Source organism: Urocitellus parryii, chromosome 5 (assembly GCF_045843805.1).
Source record: "Urocitellus parryii isolate mUroPar1 chromosome 5, mUroPar1.hap1, whole genome shotgun sequence".
Lineage (NCBI taxonomy): Eukaryota > Metazoa > Chordata > Mammalia > Rodentia > Sciuridae > Urocitellus > Urocitellus parryii.
This window is the reverse complement of record NC_135535.1, coordinates 194,393,281-194,414,343: the sequence shown is the minus strand read 5'-3', so window position 1 is coordinate 194,414,343 and position 21,063 is coordinate 194,393,281. Positions and strand designations below refer to the sequence as shown.

Genomic DNA, 21,063 nt, shown 5'->3' with positions numbered 1-21,063 from the left:
CCATCACCATTGTTTATGTATTTTTTATGGATGAACTGTGAATACTTCAATTTGACAGGCAATATTTATCAAGTAAATAAAAGGCAGTTAGAAAGGTAAGATAGTAGACAACTATCCCAGGCTTGGCAGTAGGGAGGTGAAGTGGTGGTATAAAGGTAAATGAGAATAAGCATACCTGAGACTTTGACCTCACAGAGCAAAAAACATGTAGAAGGAACAATACAACATGAAAGGTGTTTTTTTAGAGGTTTTCAGGAAAATGAAGTGTATCCATTCAGAGGAAACTGCTGTGCAAAGACAGAGTCAAGAGCCTGGTGTGGTAGAGAGGTGATGGACCATTAGGGGAGGTGTGAATATAGGATGCCTGTGGAAGGGTCAGGCTGGAGCTTGTAGCTGCATAGGCAGTGAGAGCTAGATCCACACGAGTTCCAAGACAAGAGTCAAGTGTCCACTATGATCCTTGGAAATGACATGTTCAGATTTAATTTTGAAAGATCATTCTGAAGCAGAAGAAGTTAGATCAATTCTGATTCTGTTATAACAATTTGGGCAAAATGTAATGAGGGCTTGAAAGTGTAGCAGTGCTCTTGAAATGGAGGGCATAGATTTACAGAGTACTTAGTAAGTTTTATTTACAAGACTCAATGATGGTTCAGATTTGGGGCTCAGTAGAGGGGAAGAAGCTGGTAGGGAAGATTTCTGGGTGTTTTCCACCTAGGAAACTGGAAAGATATTGGGTCTGAATACTCATGAGGAATTGGTGAGGAGTAGGTTGAGCTAGTTTGAGAAACTAAACTTTTAAACTTTGAACAAAGTAAGGTCCAAGGTCACCTCTGTGAGAAGAGGGTGGGTAAGAGGAGTATAAATTTATAGAGAGACTGGACGAGAAGTTGGCTGGCAGGTTTTGCAGGTAGAGCCTCCTGGGTGGTATTCGTTACCTTTGTATGCTGTGAATTCTGGACCTCAGCCCCATGTCAAGGAGCTCCTTTCTAATCCCGTGGCTCAGTGTTCTATAGGTTTTGAGTTCTGTAGCTTGTCAGTTTCCGTTGATGTGACGAAATATCTGAAATACTTGGCTCCATTGTGTCTGGGCTTGTGGTGAGGGAGTACCGCAGGGTGTGAAGGTGTGATGGAGGAGAGCTGCTCACCTCATGGCAGCCAGAAAGCAGGACAGAGGGAGGAAGAATCTGGGGACATAATAAAGCCTTTGAGGGCATTGTCCCCAGGACCCGCTTTCTACAACCAAACCCCACATCCCTAGAGTGCTGTCACACGGGGAGTGAGGCTTTAACTTGAGCATTTGGGGGAATTTAATATCTAAGTCATGGCAGTCGCTATGTGATCAGCAGAAGAGGAACCATTCACTAACGGTATTTATCCAGCTGTACTTTGGGCAAAAAGTGAGTAAGTCACACATTATTACCATGCAATAGCATGGTAATATTATATTAGCTAGCTAATGTATAATAGCTAGCTATAATACAGTGGGAGAGGACCCTAAAGGGCAGATATGGTTTCTAAGGATTAGAATACCTGTGTTGACTCTCCAGAGCACTTGAGTCCCAGTATCAGAGACCCTGGGAAGGGGACTTAGAAAGTCATCAGAGGTGCCAGAAGGCAGTTTCAGAGTGAAGAGGATTATTCCACCGGGCCTCTAGAGAAGCCTTGCCTCTTATAATCAGAATAGCTCACATACTGATTCCCGTTGTGTCTGTTTCTCAACTAGGATCTTGGAAAGTACTTAATAAATACTTATAATTTCTCATAAATGAACCTTCCTGTTCACAAATTTGATGCCAGTCATTGCCTTGCCCATGCTTCCTTCACACATAGCCCTGTCTGTTTATGTGCAGCTTGCTTTTGTTGCATTCTTGTCTACACTTCTCAGGGTGCAGTATTTTTGTGACTGGCTCATCTCATTCATTATGAATTTATTTTGCAAAGTTTTAATTTCAACAAGTGATACTAGGGCTGGAGTTATAGCTCAGGGGTAGAGTGTTTACCTAGCATGTGTGGGGCACTGAGTTCTATCCTTGGCATATAAATAAATAAAAATAAAGGCCATCAACAACTAAACAAATGTTTAAAAAAATAAAAAAAGAGTGATACTAAGCTTTGGCAACATCTTACCTTGGCCTTCTCATACTAACTGTGGAGGATAACACAAATACAAATAGCACTTAATATAGTGTCACTCTGTTTAGATTAACATAGACATTAATGGTTCTTTTATAGTTGCATTGTAGTATTTGAAAAGAATAGGAAGAGGCTTTGAGTTCAGGAAAGATGACTTAGAAAATTTCAACTTCATTCATCTATTTGTAAAAAGAGACATGGGGCTTTGAACAGAATTGTTTTATTCCTGTGTATGTGTAAATAAAGTCAATTTTTGTTTCATGTTTTATAAAGGTGATTATACTCAGTTCAGTTTAATAAAATTATCCTTGTATCAAGGGAACCTGTTTAAGCAACAATTACTTGAGAACATTTTCCCTGAGGGACTATGTTCATTTTGTGAATTTTTATAAATTTGCCATGGACAAATTTCAGTATGTCTTGAGACCCTGGACAGAGTTTTAAAATTTAGAAGTATCCTATAATCCTTTTATAATCTGTGCCATCCCCTTTGCAAAGCAGTATATCATGAAGTTCCTTTTGGTTTGTAACCAGTGTAATAGACCTTCATCACATGCAGCGGTTGTCTGCAGGCTGGGGAATCTTGTGAATGATGAAGTGTGTCAGTGATGCGGAAGGTGAAAGACTGCCTTTATCTGCCTGGTCAGCACTCACCGTATATGTGGCTTACATCAGATTGCAAATGTTTTGAAGAAACTTGGAATTGGAGTATTCTTTTTATAGTTTTCCTTATAAATAATTCATGCACTCTTGAATTTATAGTACCTTGATCCACAAACTTGGGGGCTTTTTCATACGACGGAGGCTGGATGAAACACCAGATGGACGGAAAGATATTCTCTACAGAGCTTTGTTGTATGGGGTGAGTATGATCTGTAATTATCCTTAAGCCGTCATGCCCGCTTAAGGGAGAAGAGATTGATGGAGCTGAGATTTTAAAAAACTGTTCTCTGAATAATTTGATTATTATCATCAAAATACCATGTTGGCAATGGTGCTTTGCTATTCTTGGTGTGGGTAAAATATTTTGTTAGTAGTGAAAACATAGTTTTTTCTATGTTCTTAAGATTAGTTTTTCTTATCTGAGTCTCAGTTGAGTGGTTTTGAAGTCATGCTTTGCTTTCTCTTTATATTTTAGCACGTAGTGGAACTACTTCGGCAGCAGCAGTTCTTGGAGATTTTCTTAGAGGGCACACGCTCAAGGAGCGGGAAGACCTCCTGTGCTCGGGCAGGACTCTTGTCAGTGGTGGTTGATACACTGTCTACCAATACCATCCCGGACATCTTGATCATACCTGTGGGAATCTCCTATGATCGGATCATTGAAGGTCACTACAATGGCGAACAGCTGGTAAGGGGTCTGCCTACACAAAAGTTACCATCACTTTTCAAGGCTTGCTTTTAGATTTAAACATCAGCATTTAGATTTGCTGTTAGGTATTCTGTGACTTTAGAACACAGTGAAACATGGTTGGAGGCATGCTGAGTAGCCCTCATCCACTGTGTCACTGTGGGGCAGTGCTCACATTGTGTCATTCTGCACTTGGAGGAAATGGCATGACCAGGGTGTTTTGTTTTGTTTTTTAATTTTTAATTTTTTAGTTATAGTTGGACATGATACCTTTATTTTATTTATTTTTATGTGGTGCTGAGGATGGAACCCAGGGCCTCGGACTTGCTAGGCAAGTGCTCTACCACTGAGCCACAACCCCAGCCCAATGACCAGGATTATCAGTGCTGGCTTTGGTCATGGGGCTGGAAAATAGAAGAGCACTTGCCATTGGGTTGTCATCTCAATTGGTGGCTTATCTGTGGTTTGCTCTCCCCAAGGGCCTGCAGTTTATTTGCAGATTTTAGTTATGCTTGAAGAATTGGTGGGATCATATCGGCAAAACAACTACAAGTTAATTTGTGAAATGGCAGCAAGCTTTTTCTGTAACCTTTTTATTGAAGTATAGTAGTTACCAAAGAGTGCACAAAACATAACCATGTAGATTGAATTATCACAAAGTGAATACAACCAGTAACAGCACCCAGATGAAGGAATAACATTATCAGGACCCCAGAAGTCACCCTGTGCCTTTCTTATCATTAGCTCCTCAAGAATAGCTACTTACCTGATTTCTTACAGAATAGATAGTTTTTTTCCATTAATGAGTTTCATATAAATGGGATAATACAGTATGTGTTCTTTTTATACCTGGTTTCCTTACTCAAGTGATTCATCCAAGTTGCTGCACATAGTTGATTTGTTCTCATAGCTCTAGCTCTGTAGTATCCCAGTGTATGAATAAACCATAATTTATCTATTCATGCCATCATTCTTACACAATTCTCTTGGCAACCGTAGGTATTTATTTTGTGGAGTATATGTTAGAGGCAGAACTGGTAGGCTATAAAGTACGTGTGTGTTCATTTTTAGTAAATGCTGCCAAACAGTTTACCTTGATGGTTTTACCAACATACCCTCCTGTTGGCAGTGTGAGAGTGCTGGAGGAGAATAGTCTTGGTCTTATTTAGTATGGAAGCCTTGGGTAAAATACTTACTGCATTCACTGCTTCAAGTATGTCACAAGTTTAAGGACACTTGACAGTTCAGACTTTAAAAATTAAGCAATAGACCTGGATTGTTATCTGACAGCTTTCTTCTTATGCTGTCAGTCTCACTCTTGCCTGATGTCAAATAAAAACTCGGGAGGTGCTGTTTAGGCGAATAATCAGCTCAAAGGCCACTGTGAGGCTGACTGACATTTAGTTACCTGAAGTTAGGTATTCAGACTCTGGGATTTGGCAGACTACTCTTAAGTGGCCTCTTTGACCTCTTATCTTTACTTGTGAACTTGAGTAGTTTTCAAGGTATTATATAATTTTATCCCTCACCAATTTGCAGCTGTATTTTTTGTGAAGGATGTGAACGTTGTATTAAATGAACTAGTATTAAATGTTTTCCTCTCCCAGGGATGAGCCTACTTCTCTTGGTATCTTTGAATACTAAACACTTCCTAACAGGTCTCAGTTAATAACTTATTTTTCTTTATTATTGTTTCCTCTTTCAAGATGAGTCTCTAGTATCTATATAGAATTATTCTTTGGAAAACAATATTTGTGTTTGTTAGCTTTACTTCTCACCATGTTATCTTTTCACCACTGGGATTTAGGGCAAACCTAAGAAAAACGAGAGCCTTTGGAGCGTAGCAAGAGGTGTTATTAGAATGTTACGAAAAAACTACGGATATGTGAGAGTGGACTTTGCACAACCATTTTCCTTAAAGGTGAGAGTCTGTGGAGTGTGAAAGCATTGGCCTGGAAGTAGATAGTCTGGGCTCTCATCTGGCATTAACACCAACTCTGTGTGCTCACGGCCTCTGATTCCTCTCCTGCAGGAAGGATATGACAAAAGTAGCATTTCCTAAATTTTCCCACCAAAATGTGCCCATTGACACAGGAGAATGTCTGTCTTTGGGAGGTAACAGGTTCAATGTTGCTATTTTTAAAAAGATAAGTTCATGAGAATCCTATATATGTCAATATTCTATAGTTTAAAATTGCATTTAGGGAAAATTTTTCAAAATTTTCAAAAAAAAAAACTTTCCCAGTGGGTAAAAATTGACAGTTAGTCTGTATGCTGCTGAGTAGAATTCAGTACCTAGCCATCTCAAGGGGACTGTTGTCTTCATTAACAGTCTGGGACTGCCAGTTCCCTGAGGTCTTGCTGTTTAAAATTCCTTAGATTTTCAGATTGGTATAGAGGAAGAAAGAGATGGGGGAGGAATCCGGGGACAAGGAGCAGGGGTGTTATATATCTCCTTCTTTTGTACTACTTGGCTCAACTTTAGAAGATTCTAAATGCTGTGCCACATACTTTCTGGTATTAAGTGCTTTCAGCTCAGAGGGGCCTTGTCATTTCTTGCCACTTTATTTTTTATATTTTTAAATGATAGCACAGCTTGTTCTTATGATTTGTTTTTGGTTGAGGTTCTTTTGTATTTTATGTGACCTTCAGGTTGCCAGATTTCCTTCAAAAAGTATGGTAGTCTATTATTACTATTTCTCATTGGAAATGTTGAATGATTTCCATGACGATCTGAAAAAAGTTAACATTTTCCCTTTAGTTCTTAAGTGATTTTATTTAAGCATCATTCTGTCCTTTGTATTTTTAGTTCTTAGATTATATGTTTAATAACTTTATGAATCATTTTGGACTTTCGAAGACAGTTTCAGTACAGGAAGTATTCCCATGCTCCGTAGTATGGCACATTTTTTTTTTACCTTTGAGGATCAATGTTTTATATGTTGATAAAAAAGTGAAACAATGCAAGTTTTGATGATAGGTTTCTTTTCTTTCTTTCTTTTTTTTTTTTTTTTTTTAAGGAATATTTAGAAAGCCAAAGTCAGAAGCCTGTATCTGCTCCACTTTCTTTGGAGCAAGCCTTGTTACCAGCTATACTTCCTTCACGGTAAGATTTGTGGAAATGTTTTTATATTAACTACCAAATAACTATTATTTTTAACATTACATAGAAAAATGTTAACTTTATTAAGAACATACTGCTGCTTCTTTTCTTGATTATTGTAACTTTTCTCATGATCTGATAAAGAATATTGAATTGTGTTTTCACATTAGTTTGGAGGCTTTTATTTGCATGTGAAATCTTTTTGATTTTGTGAATCATGTACAAGTTCTTATTTGATTTATGCTTTTGAATATTTGAACTGAATTCTTCTTGGTAGTAGTTTAGGTTGTGCATATTATACATAAATGAACCATGTGAAAGAGTTTTGCTATTTGAGTTTTACAGAATTCAAATTTAATTATAGCTTCAAGAAATCGAATATTAAGCCCTTCTTTTAATATGCTAAAATTTTGGGTTTTCAGACATGTTTTAAAACATGAAATTTTGCTTTTTGTGCTTTGTCTGCCAGTGGGTTTTGGAAGTGATGTACCAAAAAACTGTTTATAGTCATAACTAAATAGCATGTTTTGTCCAAGAGATGATACTAAACGTAAATAAGTATATTATGGAGGAAAACAACTCATAAAATACCCTTTTTTTTGTGGTTTAAATACAAAATGTGTAGTAATTTGAAGTATTTAAATTAGATGTAAATTAGGTTTAATTTATAGATTAGTCCCATGTACTTTGCCTTGTAAAAGAGTGGGGCAGTGGAATTCTGATTTAAAAAAATCTTTTCAGACCTAGTGATGCTGCTAATGAAGGTGTAGAAATACCCAGTAATGAATCCAGGAATGCAGCAGAAGAATTCCGAAGAAGGTTGATTGCAAATCTGGCTGAGCACATTCTATTTAGTGAGTAGAATTCCACACTCTAAACCTGTGATTCAGATTTGGCACAGTGTGTGCAAACCTTACAGGTTTTGGAATCTGCTGAGGTTGTAGTTTCCTCTTCCAGGTCAATTGCCTAATTCACAGGTGGTGATAGGCAAGTTATTAAAAAGAAAGTGATATTGGGGGGATTTGAGGAAATATGAACAAATTATTTGACTTGGTGTCTGATAAGCAGTGATGCTCATGTTTTATTTCTTGTGCTTTTTAAAAAAAGGTTTTGTCAAAATGATTTGTGGCCTATTTTGCTCATAAATGTGTTTTTGAACTAGTTTATGATGCAACATCTAGGTTTATAGTTGCATATTCTTTTCTTCTCTGATCCCATGGGTATTTTTATTCAGTAAGTATTGAGTGGCTATTTCACATAAAGGTTTGCTATAGCTGCATGGAATACAAATTGAATCATTAATGGTTCTGTGCTCAAAGAGCTTCTGCTGTCTCAGTGGAATAGTTGTATACAAATACTTGAAGTCATAGTGACACTGAGTAGCATTAGAGCTGTGGGTATTATGAGCCTCCCTTACATTCTAAGTTGCAGCATTGTGTACTCTTTTAGAGGTTGCTTTAAAAACCGGAGACAGCTGCTGAGTGTAGTGGTACATGCCTGTAATCCCAGTGACTCGGGAGGCCGAGGTAGGAGGATCACAAGTTGTAGCCAGCCTTAGCAACTTAGCAAGCCCTAAGCAACTTAGCAAGACCCTGTCTCCAAATAAAAAGGTTCTGGGAATACAGTTCTGTCCCTGGGTTCAATTTCTAGTACTGGAAAAAAAAAAAGTCCTCAGTCAGCACCATGGTGTCTTGGTACTCAGACCAACAGGATCTCCTTGCTCCTTCTGCTCTGGCTGCTCATTTTCCTACTTGACTCTGGGCCAGAGGAGTTTCCTTCCTTCTTCTTTCCCTCCAACCTTCCTTTGGTGCTGGGGAATGGAACCAAAGGACTTCACACATGCTAGGCATGTACTCTACCACGGAGCTGTATCCCCAGCCCACAAGATCCTTTCTTAAGCACAGCTGATTATGTGTCTCTTTTGCCTAAGATTTGGATGCAAAAAATAATACATCTAATTTTTGAAAAGTAAAGGTGAAATAGATAGCAAAATCCACTATTCAAGTAACTAGTGGCATTGCTGTCTAATCTCTAAAGATATTTACAATTTTTTACCATACTGGTTTTCATTTATAACATTTATTAATGTTTTAAAGAATTCTTTTTTTTTAAAATATTTTTTTAGTTGTAGATAGACACAATACCTTTATTTCATTTGTTTTATTTTTATGTGGTGCTGGGGATGGAACCCAGTGCCTCACGCATGCTAGGCAAGCGCTCTACCACTGATCCACAACCCCGGCCCCATGTTTTAAAGAATTCTTTATAAATACTCTTTTTAATGACTGTAAATATGGTACTGGATACTTTTTAAAGTCAACACTAGAGACCAATTGTGACTGACATGTTCATGAATTCATTGTTATTTGTCATACAACTTAGATTATATTTTCTTTTTTTTTCCACATTTTTTATTGGTGCATTAAAGTTCTACATAATAATGGGATTTGTTGTTACATATACATGTACACAGTATAGCAATATAATTTGGCCAGTGTCATTTCCCACTATTTCTTCTTTCTCTCCCTTCCTACCTCCCCCTAGTTCCTTTTTTATATTCTACTGACCTCCCTTTTATTTTTATGAGATTCCCCCTCATTCCTTCATTATTCTTTTCCTTACAGACTATTTTTTTATTTCAAAATATTCCATGGATGTTCATCTAATTTTCTATAAATCAAAATGTTGGGTTATATACTATAGGTATTTTCAAATATATTTCTGTGCCCTTGCTGCCCATCTCTGGGCCAGGTTGAGGGGCCAAGGGTATAGCTCAGCAGTAGAGAATTTGGCTCAGCATGTACAAGACCCTGGGTTCAATCCCCAGCACTGCCCCCACCCATGCTTAGCCTATCCCCCCCAAACCCCCATTCCCTGCCAAAAAAAAAAAAAAAAGGAATAGACTCCTCTGGGCCAGTTTGAAAAGAGGAAATGAAGATACATTGAGCTCCTGTTACCATGAGTCCTTGCCAGACCTTCATTTCATTCTTTCACAGCCCAATGAACTAGATAGTATTTTGCAACTGAGGCTCAGGAATTTTGTTTCATTTTCTCCAAGTCATGAAATTAATTAGTGTAGAAATTAGGATTTGAGCCCAGATTTTTCTGACTTCAAATCCAAATTTTTCCTTTTTCCATACCTTTACTCTAACTTGGTGAGTATGTGCAAGAAGAGTGAAATAGGGATGCAATTCTAAAAGATTGCGGCCAGGGACAAGTCAGGAGACACACAGGGGGTATCCCATAGAACTCGAGAACAGGCTCATACTTTGGGTTTTGATATTTCAATAAGGGTATCTCTTGGTCATACGCATCCCAAATCTTTTGGCTGAGGTTGAAGGTGGACCCGTCTTAGATGGTGGCATTATGAATAATGATCTCTAAAGAGGTTCCATTTTACCAAAGCATGGTGTAATGCTGTTTCCTTTTGGTAAATCACAGTTATAGGAAATGTGGCAGAGAACTTTTATAGTTTTAATACCTTTGTTTAAAATTAAGGTGCTTTTAAAAAGTTTTAGCTGTATTAAAAAAAAAAAAAGTGCAACTAAAGCTTTTGTGTTTGCCTTCCAGCTGCTAGCAAATCCTGTGCCATCATGTCCACCCACATTGTGGCCTGCCTGCTGCTCTACAGACACAGGCAGGTATGTCCATGATATCACCCACAGTTCAGTAGAAAACCTGTGAAGCTTTTATCAGCTGTTCAGAGGCATCTTCAGAATAGATTTGGCCCACTCCTGGCTAGTACTATGAGATAAACAGTAAAATAAGTTAGGAACCCAGTCCAAGGGAGTTTCTAAACTTGGTAAAGGAAGAATCTACATAAAAGAAAAGTCAGACTACTTAATATATGCAGTAATAAGATATTCTTTGAGACCAGGCTCCGTGGCACTTGCCTATAGTTCCCATTCCTTGGAAGGCTAAGGCAGGAGAATTGCTAATTTGAGGTAAGGCTGGGTAATTGTCTCATAACAAAAAGTAAAAAGGTTTGCAATATGAGTCAGTGGTAAATATTCTTTGATTAATATGGTTAATGTAAATAAAGTATATTTCATTGACTTGTGATATGTATTCTGATAGTGAATGATTTCCAAGTAATCTGATTTGTATGTTAGGGCCCACCCTCTGTCTTCCCACAGTAGACCTGTCTTAACTCTATGATAGGATAGACCGTGACTGGCCCATTCAGTCATGTTCTCAGCACAAGGCATGGTGCTGGTATGTAGCCTCCAAATAAATGTTTGTTAGACAAATATTTAAAATGAAGGAAATTCTTTCTCAAAACTGAAAACTTACCTTCAGACAACTTTTCCTTCCCTTTGTGATCTTACATACTCACTCATACTAGAGTGGTTTCTGGCATGTGGAGTACCATGTCATTCCTATGAGACCAGCTTTTTAAGCAGTTTCCTGACTGGCTCTATATTGGTGATCTGGGTGTTTTCTGTAGGTCCCAACAGCAAGCTGTGGGAAGCCAAAGCAAGAAGAAAATCCTGGGAATATTGGCCTCTTGGCCTTTTGGAAAGGATATTTTCCCTGTCCTGAGATCATTTCTCTGTCTGTAGGGAATCAATCTCTCCACATTGGTGGAAGACTTCTTTGTGATGAAGGAGGAAGTCCTGGCTCGTGATTTTGACCTGGGCTTCTCAGGAAATTCGGAAGATGTAGTCATGCATGCTATACAGCTGCTGGGAAATTGTGTTACAATCACGCACACTAGCAGGAATGATGAATTCTTTATCACTCCCAGCACAACTGTGCCATCAGTCTTTGAACTGAACTTCTACAGCAACGGGGTGCTCCATGTCTTCATCATGGAGGCCATCATAGGTATGTCAGGCCCTGAATGCTTTCAGATATTTTCTTGGAAAGCACAGGGCCTAAAACACATAGTGGCATCTACTTTGGTTAGATGATAGCCTCTTGTTGGATAAAATGCATTGTTATATTTTTAATTTCCAAATCTGCTGCCATGTCACTGGTTATGGCCACAGCAGGTATTTACTGAACCACTGTGTGTGTGCTGTTTGCTTATCACTGTGGAGGGGGTCAAGTGCCTTGCTGTCTAAGAGCTAAAAATCTAATTGAGATGGCATGCACAGGGCAGTGAAGAGAGTGGAGGGCTTATGTGATGGAGAGAGTGCCGAGGAGAAAGAGCAGAGGCAACTGAGCCCTTGGGAATGTCTTTCATAGTGTTAAGATCATGTGGAATCATAAGAATCAAATCCTGTGGGATTTTCTCCAGTAAAAGCAGGCCACTGTTTTTGATATATTAACATTTAAGGAGATCTGAGTTATTAGAGCCAGGTGAAGTTTGTCTTGGAGACCCCATGCTGGTGACTTCATTCTTACTTTTATGTCCCTAGCTTGCAGCCTCTACGCAGTTCTAAAAAAGAGGGGCTCAGGAGGACCCACAGGTGCCCCCGGCAACCTGATCAGCCAGGAGCAGCTGGTGCGGAAGGCCGCCAGCCTGTGCTACCTACTCTCCAACGAAGGCACCATTTCTCTTGTGAGTGAAGGCTCTTCATGTTACCTGTTTTCTTTTGAGCATTTGCACGAAAACAAACCACCTTTGTTTTTCTCATAGAAAACTTTTGGCCCACGGTTGCAGCCTTCTGTTCATTCCTGCCGTCAGTGACCACCAAATCAATGTCATTGACCATCTTGATTTGAGTGTGGCTTACCTCCCCAGTGAATCCTTTGTGCAACTACAAGGCATGGGAGGACAGATTTCTCAATGTTTGTAGTTAGACCCAAAGTGACTGAGTGATGTGTGAAAGGGTCTGAGTCATAGTTTGTCAGTAATTAACACACCCACATGTAGATGATGGATCACAGGTGATAAAGAGTGAGAGAAACAGCCTTAAAAATCATCTGTTTGACCCCCTCTCAATTTACAAATGAGGAAACTGAAGCCCAGAAGTAAAAGTTAGCATTTATATTATAACCTGGCACTTCTAGATATTTAAAATGAGACATATATACTAAGCCATAAATATTTCCTTCTCAATCGAGTACAATTCATATTTTATTTGTATTCTAATATCTCTTCCCCTTATGTGAATAAGTCTTGGGACATTTGCAATTAAAAGTATTTTGAGTACAGCTCTTCTGTATGTTCTCATTGTGTATCATTGATTGGTGGTTCTGAGGGGGAACCTGTTTTGCATGAACTTTGGATGACGTGACAGGAAAGGTAGGGACAGATGAGAATCTTAAGATTAGCCTCATCCTTTCCCCGGGTCTTGTCATAATACTTTGTTTCCTCATTCACTACTTTTGTGAATATTCTTTGTTTGTAAGATGGCCTATGCAGAGAGATTGTCTCATAAAAGACCAAGAAACAGGTGGTGGGGACCAAGACCCTTCATAGGGCTTGCTCTACTCTGGGAGAGGACTGAGTTCAGGAGCGCCCTCTGCAGGTGGTTTCACATCAGGAGTGCCCACCAGCCAGGAAACTAGGTCTCTGGCTTTGTCCATGACCAGGCATTTATCAACAGAGTGGACATCAGAAATCACAGGACTTGCCAGGGGAGTGAAGTAGGTGATAACATGGAAGGATTTGGCAGCTACTTTGTTCAGTGTCTTTAAAAAATATGAAACAGAGAAATTTATGTGTGTAAATAAGTTTTTTTTTTTGCTGTTGTTTTTCCTGCAGCCCTGCCAGACTTTTTACCAAGTTTGCCATGAAACAGTAGGAAGATTTATCCAGTATGGTATTCTTACAGTGGCAGAGGTAAGAGGAAGAGCCTTCCTTTATTTGTCTCTTGAGTTTCTTGCTCTATTTCCTTACCTTTTCCAGCAATTATTTATGCCAGTATTTCTATCAGTAATTTTAACCAATAATTACATTTGCCATGTAGTCATGTCTAGGTGAAAGAAGAGAAAAATAAAGATGGGGAGAATAAATGTCTTTTTGAATTATTTAATATTTTGCTTTCTTTTGTATAAGTGCTATTGTTTAAGGCATACCTTGACTTGATTCTGTGACATCCAGAAGTTGCATTCTAAGATGCGACACTGTACATATCAGTGTGCTTGTAGCTTGCATATGTGCAATTTTCTCTTGAGATTTTAGTTTTGGTGGATTTGGTGTAGAGGGGAGGGCCTGGGAAAATGGAAGTCAATTCAGAAGATGGAAGAGTATCTTCATTTGCTCTGTCTGGTAGCTCTTTCCCAAGACCCTACCCTTCTCCTTCCCCTGCTATCTCCTGAGTGATTTTTGATTGGAGAGGGAGGTAGACTGGTGTTAGGAAAGGCTAAACAGAGAAGGGGCAGGAAGGGACTGAGAAGAGGACTGCCTTCTCTGGTCCAGCTGGGCAGTTACTTGGGTACCTGGATGTATTTTTTCACTGTTGGTGGTCTCCTTGGCATAGCAAGATGACCAGGAAGAAATCAGTCCTGGTCTTGCAGAGCAGCAGTGGGACAAGAAGCTTCCTGAACCGTTGTCTTGGAGAAGTGATGAAGAAGATGAAGACAGTGATTTTGGTGAGGAGCAGCGAGATTGCTACCTAAAGGTACTTTGGTGAAGAATTGAAGGGAACATTACAGTGATGAGTTGAGGTTCATATTGCAGCTAGGTAAACTAAACTCTGGTAACTCGTTTATATTCTAAATACTCACTAGCCAGCTCCATCTAGGAAAGACACCTAAATTGCTCAGTTTGGGGATTGGTAAGTAGAAAAGGAAATAAAAGTTGAGAAATCAGAAAGAGGAAGACCAGGGGGCTCCCTGTCACTGCTATCTTGTGAAATCTACAGGCACATTCTTGTTCACCCATCCTCATACCTACTCCCCATGAGGCAGTATTTTTTTTTTCCAAGTGACATTCAGAATTTCTCTCTCTTTACATTTAGATATTACTAGTTTGAAGATAAGGCAGTGATCTTGCTTGCACATTCCAGAGGGGCTCAAATCAACCTTCAATTTTGGGTGGGTGCAGTGAGAACCTCCCTCGCCACAAAGCTCCCCATTACTGTGCTCATCCTTCCCCAAAGTGCTAGTGTATGGTGAAGTCCTATGGGGGAGACAGAAAGTGGGACCTGGGAAGGACTGAGATGATCTTGGTAGTCTGACCTGATGGCCTTTTGTCACACTCGAGTGACTGCTGAGTCCAGGCTTTAAACCCCAGAGGGTCCAGCCTCAGAACCAGTTTGCTTTGATGACAGAATGTCATAATTGTCATTCAGTTATAAAAATTGCTTCTAGGAACTGGTTAGTGAACACAGCCTCAAATATTATAAAAGTGAAAGATTGCAGTAAAGAACACATTTCAGAATCAGTTGTTTTTAGCAGAGATTATCTGCATGACGAGGATTCTCCTTTTATATAGTGTTAGTGGGAGGGGCCATCTTTTCAAGTTACTCTTTTTTTCCAAATAAAGTCCTTGTCAGCTTGCTTCACTTCTTCTGTCCCTTGTTGGAGCCTTCATTTTCTGCTTTTGTACTCTCAGGTGAGCCAGTCCAAGGAGCACCAGCAGTTCATCACCTTCCTACAGAGACTGCTTGGGCCTTTACTGGAGGCCTACAGCTCTGCCGCCATCTTTGTCCACAACTTCAGTGGTCCTGTTCCGGAGCCTGAATATCTGCAAAAGCTGCACAAATACCTAATCAACCGAACGGAAAGAAATGTTGCAGTATATGGTATGTTAAATCCCTATTTCAACTTTTTTTAAAAATTAAAAAAAAAATCATTGGTGCATTATAGTTATGCATAATAGTGCAATTCACTGTTCTATATTCATTATATGCACACGTGATTTGTTCAATTTCATTCTCCCATACCTCTCCTTTGCTGCTCCCCCCAACCCCTGGTCCCTTTTCTCTACTGGTCTCCCTTGTAATTTCATGAAAACCACCCTTCTACCCAACACACTTCTTTTTTTCTCTCTACCTTTCACATAAGAGAGAAAACATATGACCCTAGACTTTATCAGTTTGGCGTATTTCGTTTAAAATAATGCTTTCAAGTACCATCCATTTTCCTGCAAATGATATAATTTCATTCTTTGTGGTTGAATAAAATTTCTTTATGGATATATAGCACATTTTCTTTTTCCACTCATGTCTTGAAAGATGCCTGGGCTGGTTCCATAGTTAGGCTATTGTGAGTTGTGCAGCTGTAAGCATGGATATGCATGCATCCCTATGATATGATATTTTAATTCTTTAGGATAACACTGAGGAGTGGGATAGCTGGATCACGTGGTGCCATTCCTTTTGAGAACATGCCATATTGATTTTCACAGTGGTTGTATGAATTTATAATCTCACTAATAGTGTTTCTTTTTCCCCACATTTTCTCCAGCATTTATTATTGTCCAATTTTTATTATTGTTTTATTCTTTTTTAAATATTTTTTTTATTTGTAGATGGACACAATACATTTATTTTATTTATTTTTATGCGGTGCCGAGGATCGAACCCAGTGCCTGACACGTGCTGGGCAAGCGCTCTACCTGAGAGCCACAACTGTAGCTCCTTGTTGGCATTCTTTTTTTTTTTTCCAGACATCATCTTTCTTTTTTTTTTTTATTTTTTATTTTATTTATTTTTTTTATATTGTTGGTTGTTCAAAACATTACATAGTTCTTGATATATCATATTTCACATTTTGATTCAAGTGGGTTATGAGCTCCCATTTTACCCCGTATACAGCTTGCAGAATCCCATCAGTTACACTTCCATTGATTTACATATTGATATACTCATGTCTGTTGTATTCTGCTGCCTTTCCTATCCTCTACTATCCCCCCTCCCCTCCCCTCCCCTCCCCTCTTCTCTCTCTACCCCCACTACTGTAATTCATTCCTCCCCCTTGTATTATTTTTCCCTTTCCCCTCACTTCCTCTTGTATGTAATTTGGCATTCTTGACGGCTGCCATACTGCAGCCATTGATAAAATGAGAGTGAAATGAAATCTTGGTGTAGTTTTGATTTGCATTTCCCTGATCGATTTGGACAATTTTCATATATTCTTTTACTATTTGTAAAACTTTTAAAACTTTTACAGAAATCTGCTTATTGTAGGAAATTGGAAAAATATAAAATTATCCTGACCTGTAACTCAATAGATTATTACAATTCTTTTCTTTGGTATGTCATATAAGTTAGATGATGCAGTTATATACTCTTAAATCTGGCTTTTTTTCACTTAACATTTGTGAGAGTCATACATGTTATATGTAGTTTGACTTATTGTCATGAAATTTTCCATTATTTACCATATTTTATTCATTCTACTGTTGAAAGATATTTGCATCATTTGCAGTTTAGAGCTACTTTGCATAGTGTTGCTGTGAACATGTTTGAATGTCTGTCATTAGGGGGAGCATCTATGATCATATATATGACATACATGCAGGAATAGAATTGCTTGGTCACAGGCCATGGGTATGTTCACTTTAGTAGATACTGCCAGACAGTTTCTAAGTATTGTACCAACTTGCCTTCCTACCAGTAGTGTGTGTTTCAGTTGTTCCATGTCCTACAGCCCTTGGGGTTGTCACATCATCTCTCTCTCTTTTTTTTTAATTTTCTAATATTTATTTTTTGTAGTTATAGATGGACAGAATGCCTTTATTTTATTTTATTTTATTTTATTTTTTATGTGGTGCTAAGGATCGAACCCAGTGCCTCACACGTGCTAGGCAAGTGCTCTGCCACTGAGCCACAACCCCGCCCTCATCTCTTATATCTATGAGAGGTGGGATGGGGTGGAGGTAGCACTTCATATGGTTACAGTTTGGAACTGAAACTACTTAGAATCAAGTTTTAGAGCCAAAAGGTATCCAGAGATAATCTCATTCAATCGCCTCACTTTATGAATGAGGAAACTACCCAGGATCATACAGCTAGTCAGTTAATGGACAATCTTGGGTTTAGAATTCTTACTTTCTGATCTGTAGCCTGTGCTCCCTCTGGCTGCACAGGTGTGTAGGAACCATCTATGCAGCCCTGTGTAGTTTACAGGAGTTCCCACACATTATCTTGTTTGAGTCTCACAGAGACCCTGCAAAATGGATACTTTAGGTATTGTCTGTTCTTCCTTCTCTTTTCTCCCTCCCCGACCCCTTTTTCCCTAATAGATGATAGAATGGGTTTAAAGAGACCACAGATCATCTGGGAGACCTCACTGTTGCCAGTGGCAGAAGGGGAGCTGGCAGGTCTGCGGCTTGCTGTGGCCCTCCCTCTGCCCCCACTGCTTTCTTACTGCTGGCCTTGGGGCTTTGTGTCCACTAGATCTAAACCCTGACAGGGTCTTATTGTTTCTCTACAGCTGAGAGTGCCACCTACTGTCTTGTGAAGAATGCTGTGAAAATGTTTAAGGATATTGGGGTAGGTATCCATGTTTATAAAAGCTGTGTTGACATTGGCTCTCAAGATCTAGTCTGTTTGCACTATTTGTATTGGGAGCGTGGCCCCAAGAACAGCTGCTTCTGCTGGGTTGACTGGGGAGGCATTTCTGGGGATGAGTGCTGGGGAGGGACATGGCGACAGTGAGACCCATCAGTACAGATTTATTTGCATGTCCCAGAATTGCGCTGGTTTCATATTCATTCCCAAACTGTTTACATTTAAAGATATCAGAGCATTTCAAGATGCTCCTGTGAGCTCAGCCATTCATTTAATTCCACATGGCTCTCAGTTTTTTCCTTGTGTTTTTGCTGGTCTTGCTACAAGGCTTCTCAGGCGTCTTTTCCCTTGGTCTCATGTGGAACATGAACTCCAGGGGGCATCAAGTGTCTCTTTGTAAGGCACCATGTGTGACTTTGTTCTGGCTTCAGTCATGGTGTATGATGCACTGGTTGAACTGTGTCCCCAGCCTCCTGCCTCATGTGCACCTGCACATCCTCATTTATTTAAATCGGGACGTGGTTTTAGGTGCCTTTGCTGCCCTTTGGGGTCTAGAACACAGGTCAGGGTTGGTGACAGATATGCCCTCCTTTGCCTTTAATTGAATCTACACTTTCTCTTCAGGTTTTCAAAGAGACCAAGCAGAAGAGAGTATCTATTTTAGAACTGAGCAGCACTTTCCTACCTCAATGCAACCGGCAAAAACTCCTAGAATATATCCTGAGTTTTGTGGTGCTGTAGGTAACTTATGGCACCTCTGGCAAGTGAAGGGCTGGAGATGAGTCCCTTGCAGGCTCCAGCATTTGTCCTGAGAGTTGCAGGTGCCGTCGCGTGGCCGGGCCTGCCCTGCCCTGAGGTGACCTGGAAGACAAGTGCCTTCTCCCCTTTGTGGACCTGTGATCTTCCCAACTCTGAGACACAGCGGCCTATGGATAACACTCGGGGGGCCCTCAGCCTCTGTTGCAACTCATAATCAGTAGATTACTAGATGAAATCTCAATAAATTATTTTGGAGTTTATTAAAGATTTACATTTTAAGTACAACTTTTAAGGACTAATTTACTGTGATGGAAACAGAAATGTAGTTGTATTCTAGAACTGAATGTTGTATAGTATACATAAATAGTGGAGTAATTCATTCGTATATTTTCTGATTAATCGTTAATGCTTCCCTTAAAAATAATTGTCATCCATTCACTCTTTTTGGTTTTACCTTTGTCAGTAGTAACTAAATTTGAAATGGGAGCCCTTTCATCCCAAGTGCTTTACAGATGAGTGGGATGAGGTACATCATACCCAGGTATCACTGTGCTGTCCTCTGAGGTCAGATTTAGAAAACGTGTTAAGAGCTACCTGAAAACAGACAATATTAGTTTAGGTCAGGAACTGAGATAATGCGATCAAATAGCCAACATCAGGAATTAAATTTAGCTGGCAAAATACAAGGTAAACTTGGCCAGAAAACTGGCACTGAAAACTTGTGCTCACATAAAAAAGTGCCATTGAGTTTCAAATGACCAGCAAGTATTTAAAAACTTCTCCTGTTTTATGTCTGCACCCCTTCCCACCTCTCACAGGTACAGCTGTTTCTTCTAAAATCTCCAGCCAAATAGCACCTGCACTGAGTTGATTAGCTCAGCCTGATGGGCTCTGTTAGTGCACGGTGCTCTGGCTGCAGACTCCCGACCCAGGGCTTTCATGTATGCACACAGGTCGGATACTGCTGCCAATGTGGGTGGCTGGTACTTACTCTAGTTTGCAGTGTTTGAACTGTGCAGTATCTGCATGTCCTTACTTCTAGGTGAATAGCATTTATGGATTTTTACCTTTGAGAAAAAAACATGATTTATATGCCTAAACCCTCTCATGCCTCATAGAGGCAAATAATTAATTATGAAAAAATGTCTGTTTATAATGGGTAGGTGCCTTTTTGTGAGCAGGGAGCATAATTAATTGTGATAATTATGGTGATTTCTTAAAGATCATGTAATGTTAAAAATTTTCCTAACCATTTATTGTCCCTTATTTCCATGATATTATGAAACTATGAGTTTTTTCTGATGAGTGTTGCATAGATTCTTTGAATTTAGTATAAAAGTACTGCAAATTAAGTTTGTACTTTCCTGAGCTTGGATTTTAAACACTAATAGTATTTCATGAGTATGTGTGCATTGGGAGAGGGAGGGGTATTGGTGGATAGTTCATATTCTGTGAAATAATCTTGTTTGAGAGTCAGCAATAATACTAATGCTGTGTGATCTTCCACTGTTCTCTAATTCTGTACATAAATATATCTCTCCTTTATCTTGTAGGAACTCACGCACCATTAAGTCAGTCACTGTAGCAACTGGTGTGGCATGAGATGCCACCTTTTCACCTTCAATTTACTGAGTAGAATAGAGGAACACTTCTGGCTGCACTTGGGGACTACCCAGGGAATCTGTTCATTCCCTTGGATGGTCCTTCTCTGGGGAATCAAACACTTCACAAGTCTCTTCTTTTCCTATCCTCTAAATTGTAATTCAAGGATCATTCAACTTCTCTGTTAGTTGGCTGGAAAGTCCAGGTGGAGACTGGCTTTCCAGTGGATATTGCTGCTCTGCCTGTCACTTTTGCAAAGAGCTGTGCTTTACCAGCTTGAGCAGAGAAACTATGGCTTCTCTTGCTTTACTTTCCCTTTTAGTTGGTTTGTTTTCAAGAAATTTGATCAGATGCTTTGGGGAATGCAATTTGCTAGCTCTCTTGCCACTTAACTCACTGTGAGGATAAACATGCATGCTTTTGTAATTAACTGGTGCTTTGAAAACCTTTTTTAAGGAAGAAAAATCTCAACCAAAGTTATGCTCATCCAGAGAAGCTGACCCTTAAGTTAATTTTAGCACAGCTCATTCTTTAGTGCCTCATTACTGGGGAAAAAGGATCACAATAAGGCTTCCAGATAGCTCTGTTTTGCTAATAGACACGTTCTCATTGTTTTCCAACAACGGATGGCTTCCAAGTAAGGTTAAACCAACTAGGTGCTTGTAAATAATTTATTACAGTTTACTGTATTGCATTTCTGTGAAACTGAAATGCATGCCCTTAAGGGGAAGACTGTGAGTCAAGTTTAAAAACAAATAACC

At 39.4% G+C, this 21,063-nt stretch overlaps 1 protein-coding gene across 3 annotated transcripts in view; it reads left to right on the top strand.

Moving 5' to 3' along the window:
• The window catches only part of Gpam (glycerol-3-phosphate acyltransferase, mitochondrial), a 37,648-nt gene extending 16,806 nt beyond the window's left edge, over positions 1-20,842 (top strand). For all 3 annotated transcript variants that reach the window (XM_026389097.2, XM_026389096.2, XM_026389095.2), the window contains exons 10-22: positions 2,899-2,998; positions 3,275-3,487; positions 5,295-5,408; positions 6,508-6,593; positions 7,332-7,444; positions 10,161-10,231; positions 11,153-11,417; positions 11,954-12,096; positions 13,246-13,323; positions 13,964-14,104; positions 15,040-15,229; positions 17,865-17,923; positions 18,566-20,842. In XM_026389097.2, coding sequence (XP_026244882.1) covers positions 2,899-2,998; positions 3,275-3,487; positions 5,295-5,408; positions 6,508-6,593; positions 7,332-7,444; positions 10,161-10,231; positions 11,153-11,417; positions 11,954-12,096; positions 13,246-13,323; positions 13,964-14,104; positions 15,040-15,229; positions 17,865-17,923; positions 18,566-18,682 — 1,690 coding nt within the window. In that variant the 3' untranslated portion in view covers positions 18,683-20,842. The remainder of the gene's footprint in view (positions 1-2,898; positions 2,999-3,274; positions 3,488-5,294; positions 5,409-6,507; positions 6,594-7,331; positions 7,445-10,160; positions 10,232-11,152; positions 11,418-11,953; positions 12,097-13,245; positions 13,324-13,963; positions 14,105-15,039; positions 15,230-17,864; positions 17,924-18,565) is intronic.
• The last annotated feature ends 221 nt before the right edge of the window (positions 20,843-21,063 follow it).